This window comes from Lissotriton vulgaris, chromosome 9 (assembly GCF_964263255.1).
Source record: "Lissotriton vulgaris chromosome 9, aLisVul1.2, whole genome shotgun sequence".
NCBI classification, from domain to species: domain Eukaryota; kingdom Metazoa; phylum Chordata; class Amphibia; order Caudata; family Salamandridae; genus Lissotriton; species Lissotriton vulgaris.
In genome coordinates, this window is record NC_141697.1 from 62,497,081 (window position 1) to 62,504,531 (window position 7,451).

A 7,451-nucleotide genomic window follows, 5' to 3' on the forward strand; every position below is an offset into this window, starting at 1 on the left:
GACTGGTAAGGCAGTTTCTACCACCCCTGATCACTCAACCTGACCACACGTGACACAGGTACCAAACTCTGGGAGCGGGGAATGGGAATTAACACACTAGACACATTTAAGCTGCCACCACTGGATCCTACCACACTGGGAAATCCAGACACACACACTACACTCAGGGGACAACTCCCTCCTGAGCTAGTCTTTTCTCCTCACACTCCCTCTCTTCCATCTACCCACACAGGGGCAGGATTTGGGATTGGACACTGGACCCAGCAAGGGATTCCTAATCTATGGGAACCTCCCCCTCTACTGGCGTCCTGCCCTGTCACTTTCTCTCATCTGCCACTAAACATAAAGTGCAGAAACACATTTGAAAATGACACTCTTGAGGAAAAAAATCAAAAACAATAATCCCAAACATGTGACTATCTGAAAAACATTGCAGAGTTTTGTAATGTAGCCAGTTGTCGCTATGGCACTGCGCAAACACAAGTCCAAATCTGCACCGCTGACCAACAATGTTAGAACTGGCTATTTCTGGTAGGCTAAGGCTGACGCCAAAGCCAGGCAGAAACCACCATTCTAGTCAGGGCAAGGAAGTCACATGCCAAGATAACCCCTGCTCACCCCCTTGGTAGCTTTGCACAAGCAGTAAGGCTAAACTCGGAGGCAATGTGTAAAGCATTTGCGCCAGCGCACAACAGCAACAACATACTAGGCACACCACAAAAGAGACTCCACACAAGGTTATTATAAAAATAACTTTTGTATTGTAAAAACACATCAGATAAAATCACACATATACATGGTGCCAACTGGCACGGGTAATATTCACATGGGATTATTTACAAGACAGGGCCACATGGGCCACTGTCAGAATCAGATATAGTACTTCTAGAATAAGAAATAATAAACATAAAATGGTAATCACAAAGATCACAACCAGTATCCACTGGTAACAGGAACCAGCACCTTACTAGGACCACCTGTACTAAAAAGGACAACCACCTAAGAATAACCACATTTAGGGGTACCCCAGAACACATTACCCATGATGCATGAACCACATTCAGAGGAGTAATAAAGAGAAACACATGATGCCATAAAATACATTCAGAGGTGTTAATAATAAAGCACATGATGCAATAAAATACATTCAGGGGTGCAGCGCAAGAAGACACATGATGACTAAACATTCAGAGGTGCAGCGCATGGAAAGAAAGACACATAATGCATAAACCTACACATTCAGAGGTGCATAATAAATCAATAGCGCAAAAACTCACATTAGTATTAACTATTCAAAAGCATAGAAATCACATTGCGCCAACACTACATAAGCCACTACCTGTGGCAGTCCATAGGCCAACTGGCCTTGTGGGGCAAAGATGCCCTGAGTCCAAAGTCAGGGTGCGCTGCCATGCAGCGCCAGTTTCAAAAGTACAAAAGCCTAAACGTGGCAGCTGCCCACAAAGTGCTGGGCAACTGGGGTCAAAAAGCTGTGGCAGGGCTCTCAGTAGCCCCTAGAACAAATCTGCGCCACCTGAGCCACACAGGCTCTAAAACAAACACTGCGCACGTTGGAGCCACACAGGCTCTGGCATAGCACAAGAGCCTCACAGACTCTAAAAACAAGTATGGCCCCTCTGAGCCACACAGGCTCTGTACACAACTTAGGGCCGTTGGAGTCCCTCACTGGGGACTCGAGTCAAGAGAACGCCCTTCTGAGCCTCAACAGGCTCACTATACACATGCGGGCACGAGCCTCTCACAGGGCTCCAAGTAATATGCCCCGCGATCGTCGGGGCGGCCCTCTGCCAAGCGGGGCCGCCCAAAGCGTCCTCGCTCCATTGGAGTCCCTCACGGGGGACTCTGGCACAAATACTGCCCCCGGATTGTGGGAGCCTCCACAGGCTCTGCGCGACGCTGGGGCGCCCCACTGCCATCTGGGGCCACCCTTGAAGCCCTCGTGGCTTCTCCACATCGAGCGCGAGCTCGCGCTACTGCGGGGGGGGCGGACACCGACAATGTGTCCCGGCGCCCCTCCCCTGCTCTGCCCCACTCACCGGTCAGTCAGGCGCTCGCCGGTTCTCCTCTCCGCGGAGGGGGCAGGCACCGACAATGTGCCTCGCGCCCCCTCCGCTACCGCTCCGCTCCGCTCCTCCAGGGCTCCCTCAGCAATGGGAGCCCTGCACCGATGCCACCAGCCGCCATCTCCTGGGCGCCTTCTTCCTGCGGCGTCCTCCTCACCCGGCAGCTTCTCTCCTTCTTCCCGCCTCCCAGGCTGCGTAGCGGGACTTCCGGCCGGCCGCGCTGTGATTGGCCGGCCGGCCGGCCAAGCACTTCCGGGTCGCCGCGGACAGCGCGGCGGCCCGTCTCTAGCTCAGGCAGGCGGGGGCTGAGTTTCCCGAGGAGTGGGCTCCCTCGAGGAAAATAAAATTACGGCCAAGAGCGAGGTGGGCACTCATAATTTAAATAAACATGCAGGCCACATACAGAAGCGCCTCCAGGTGCCAGGGGGCCAGGTGGAAGCACTCTTAAGCGCTACAACCCAAATACAGCGCGTTCCAAGCGCTACAGCAATATGAAGCGCTCTTAAGCGCTACAGACAACATCCAGCACTCCCCCAGCGCTACAAGGACCCAGAAGGTTTTAAAAATAAAGTGCTTCCAGGCGCTCTCAGCAGCAAAGTCCTCCAGGCACTTGCGGGGTATAATAAGCCTTGGCAAAAGCAAGCAAAAGTCCCCAGCAGTCTGCAGCAGGGGACCACAGGCAAAGGGTCCCCCAGGGAAAGTCCATCAGGTGTCCAGGAGCTGGGCAGGGCCCAGGGATTCCCCTGAGCCCCAGCAGCAGCATGCCCCTGGCAGATTCAAGTTGAAAACAAGAACCTTTTGGAAGGGGACACAGCCCCTTCTTATACACAGAAACGTCTTTGAAGTCCTTTGAAGCAGGCAGTGTGAGAACCAGCCAGAACTGGTTACAGGGAAGTCCCTTCAGTATCAGGGACAGAGGTGACAGTCGCCCAGCGGGAGGTGGAGCCAGCTTTGTAGTTAGGCAGGCACAGCCCTTCACTATCAGGTGCCATCTCCTCCCACTTCCCTGGCAGCAGATGCTGCCTTTCATCCATTAGTACATAAACAAAGGAAGAGTGTCCGTCAGTATGGCGTTTTATATAGTGGAGATAGCACGTAAGAATATGAGGCCAGCTGTGGTTGGTCAAAGGACTGGACCAACTTTCAAGAAAAAATACATGATTTTTTCAGGAAACCCTCACTCACCCTAGTGGTGACATGCTTCATCATCGGGTCCACTGGGGAGATCGAGTACCTCCCCAGTGTGCTACGACGCCAGGAGACTGCGGAGCAGGTTTTGTGAGAGTGAAGAGTGAAAAAAAGTGTGGTTAAAAATGTCAGAGGTTGTCCCAAAAAATCATTTATTCACTGGTCAACTTGACATAATAAAATTAAAGACTATGTGCAGGGAAACTATCCAAAAGAAATACTGGTGTTTCCCTGTTAGGGGAAGGTCAACATGTTTCTGCCCTTTAAGTGTGTGAATTTACAGGGCTTTCGTCAGGACCAGTAAGCGAGTGTTACCTCAGCAGGTATAGGCGCGCTAAGGCCTACCCTGCCGTAGGCAGTGAAAGTTAAAAAGTAGCACTATGTGTAAAAAGAGGTGCGTTTAAAAGTACAAACCAAAAGGCTAGGGGATTTTGCCTCTATTGCGAGGAGCCCAGAAGTTTGTACTCAATGTGAACCACGCCCCATAGATTCAGGGGGGGGGTGGGAGCGACAATGGCACACCGCCCGCAACGCTCGGCACCCACTCGGCACCTAGCTGTCCGGGACAGCTAGGTGCCGAGTGGGTGCCGAGCGTTGCGGGCGGTGTGCCATTGTCGCTCCCACCCCCCCCCCCCTGAATCTATGGGGCGTGGTTCACATTGAGTACAAACTTCTGGGCTCCTCGCAATAGAGGCAAAATCCCCTAGCCTTTTGGTTTGTACTTTTAAACGCACCTCTTTTTACACATAGTGCTACTTTTTAACTTTCACTGCCTACGGCAGGGTAGGCCTTAGCGCGCCTATACCTGCTGAGGTAACACTCGCTTACTGGTCCTGACGAAAGCCCTGTAAATTCACACACTTAAAGGGCAGAAACATGTTGACCTTCCCCTAACAGGGAAACACCAGTATTTCTTTTGGATAGTTTCCCTGCACATAGTCTTTAATTTTATTATGTCAAGTTGACCAGTGAATAAATGATTTTTTGGGACAACCTCTGACATTTTTAACCACACTTTTTTTCACTCTTCACTCTCACAAAACCTGCTCCGCAGTCTCCTGGCGTCGTAGCACACTGGGGAGGTACTCGATCTCCCCAGTGGACCCGATGATGAAGCATGTCACCACTAGGGTGAGTGAGGGTTTCCTGAAAAAATCATGTATTTTTTCTTGAAAGTTGGTCCAGTCCTTTGACCAACCACAGCTGGCCTCATATTCTTATGTGCTATCTCCACTATATAAAACGCCATACTGACGGACACTCTTCCTTTGTTTATGTACTTACTGATTGGGGACTAAGAGTGCCCTTGAACCCTGTCTCTCCTTTTGTTGACGGGCCTTTCATCCATTGACTGACTTCAGACAACTTCCTGGGCTCTCCAGCCCCTGTCATCCTCAAACCAGACAGTCAATCCACAAGCAGGCCCAGGCACTCTGGGCCAGGCTCACCAGCCAATCACACGCTAGCAACAATTACACAAATATGCCAACTTCCAAAAGTAGTACTTCTAGACTAGACACAGTCATGCCGCATATATCATTTTGCAGCATTCATTCTCACGAGTTCATACATACCAAACTCGCCCCTGCACTCCCCACACATCAGGAACTACCATGGGCATACATATTCCCCATTCATTCCTATGGGAGGGCAGGTCTCTCACCACTCATTCACAGAGAGCTCAAACACTTTACACTGTACCACAGTGAAAAAGTGCGCAGAGGCCTAAAATCACCAACACCAGGTTCCATAAACAGGCTAGGAAAAAGCAAAAAGTCTAGGGGTGAACCTGCCCAACGGGCCGGGTCCAACACTTGTTAAGTGTGAAACAATACAAGAATAATGGCCAAATATGTTTCCATACAACTTTTTTTAACCACAAAACAATAGTTCAAACATTTCTGTATAATAAAATATCTTTTCAATGAACAGGTAAAACAACAGAGTCCAAAATTTAACTTAATAATCCTATTGAGATGAATGTGCTTGTTTTTCCTTACAGAGCTCCTGAAATCTTGGAGTTATTTTTGAGATTCCAACACGCATTTCTTTTTCAAGGTTAATTTTTACCCCATATTTAGACTTTATCACTGCAACTGCTGAGAAACCAGCTTCACAAAAGTACGAAGTAGCAAAAGGGATCAAAACATGCAGGGATCTCTTGCTTTTCATTGGATATTCATCTCCAGCTTGGCACCAGAACTCAAGCAGTGACTGAGACTGGAACCTTACTTTCAATGCTGAGTCACTTGAAACATTAATAAGCTGTTCTGCCTCCTCATTGTTGAAATGCTGAGGTATCTCATCATTGAAGGGGTCTCTCACCCATTTTATTGGCTCTACTTCATCCTCTGGAAAATATTTAGCAAGGTAAAAACTCAATTGAGACAAATACAGAACAAAAACTGTCCTCAGTTCCTCCTTTAACACCATCTCATTGTCCTGCAGAAACTGGTGTAATGAAGGAAAACCTTTATAGTCACCTTTGTTTACACTGCTTTTCCAAAGGATCACTTTCTTCTTAAAGCCTGAAACTTTGTCTGACAGTTGCAAGATGTTAGTATTATTGCCTTGCAATGACTTGTTCAGTGCATTCAGTTTTTTCAAATAGGTCAGAAAGAAAAGCCATTTGTATTAGAAAGTCTGCATCAATAAACTTGTCAGTAAAACAATGTTCATCATCATGTAGATATGTGTATATTCCATTGCCCCAGTATTGGAACTTTCATAGATTCCCATGCTTTTGTATCATTCCCCGTCGTTGGAAAGGGAGTCTCGGTAACAAAAATACCATAGCAGTAGGTACAAAAGAGAAAGAAAAAGGCCTAGGCCTCATTCCCTTTTGTAGCATATCACCCTCTTTTTGTAAAAGAGACCAAACTTAGGCATCAGCCAATCAGAAGTGCCTCACCCCGTAGATCCCTCCTGAAGGAACCTCAGAGCCTCAAATTTTCTACCGCACGTTGTGCTTAGGGAGTCTCCTTTGAGCTCTGCTCAACTTCTACTCTTTAAAGAGTTTCTTCAAAGTTTTTTCTTCAGATTCTTTTCAGATTCACTTCAGATTGTTAGCTGCATTCCAGGATGTCTAACAAGGAGAAGAAGAAGGCCCTTTTCAAGCCATGTTCCACCTGTTGCAAGAAAAGGCTTTTCATTGAGGATAAGCATAAGGACTGCATCTATTGCCTCTATCCTGACCACAAGGCTGCGGAATGTAAGATCTGTTGCACCTTTTCAACCAAGACCCTCCGGGACTTTGAGGGTAGGCTTCTGACATGGCTCCAGAAGTTGAAATCTAGGAAGGATACTATCTCCAGTGACAGTGAGGATACGGCATCAGTATCTTCCTCAAGAAGGTCAGTGAAAAGGGGTAGGGGTTCCCCTTCTCCTTCTGTGGAGCGTCCTTCTAAGGCCTCCAAAAGACCCCTAGTTAGTCTGAGAGCCAGGGTCCAAGCAAATCTCCTCACCGAGGTGAATAGGAGAGGGTAGGACCATCTACGCCTTCCAAGGGTGAGAAGACTGACCCAGCCTTCAAGAAACCCACTTCCCAGTAAGCATGGGCGAATTTTGCGACTCTCGCGTTCGCGAATTTTGCGGATTTGCGAACTCGCAATCCGCAAAATCCGTGAATTCTCGCGAATTTGCGGATTTTTTTTTGTGTTCGCGCGGGTTTCTGCCAGTTCGCAAGGGTTTTGTACAATTTCGCAAAACGCGAACTTATCTGTCGGGTCGCAAGTTTCGCGAACTTGTTGTTTCTACGTGTCCAGCCTGTTTGGGACACTCTTCTTCATCACTGCCACTCTCTGTCACCACTGCCACTCTCTGACTACTCATGCCACCCTCTGGCCCACCCATGCCACCCTCTGTTTCATCACAGCACCCTCTGGTTGTCCAGTCAGTGTACATTATTGTGGCAACGCAAGCACACCTTCCCTGCCTCAAGTGACCTGAATTAATTTGGGGCTGATTAATGTGTCACAGAATATTTTTTTAGCTGGCACCTGCTTCCTTAGTGCTTCCTGATTAGTGATCTTTTGCACTTGCTAAGTGCTTTCATTGTTGCAAAATTAGTTACAACACCTGCCCTGCCCCAACTGACAATAATGAATTAGGGGCTGATTAATGGATTTGAACTTCCAGCCTGGCTCCTGCTTGTCTCCCTTAGCTGTAATTCAGGACCTT

At 48.3% G+C, this 7,451-nt stretch overlaps 1 protein-coding gene across 1 annotated transcript; it reads right to left on the reverse strand.

The window, feature by feature from the left end:
• Positions 1-5,240: 5,240 nt before the first annotated feature.
• On the reverse strand, positions 5,241-6,764 carry LOC147689603 (protein FAM200A-like). The gene is made up of 2 exons (XM_086939427.1): positions 6,737-6,764; positions 5,241-5,812 (listed from the first exon to the last, which is right to left on the reverse strand). The coding sequence occupies exons 1-2, from the start codon at positions 6,762-6,764 to the stop codon at positions 5,241-5,243; spliced, it is 600 nt and encodes a 199-aa protein (XP_086795553.1).
• Positions 6,765-7,451: the final 687 nt, after the last annotated feature.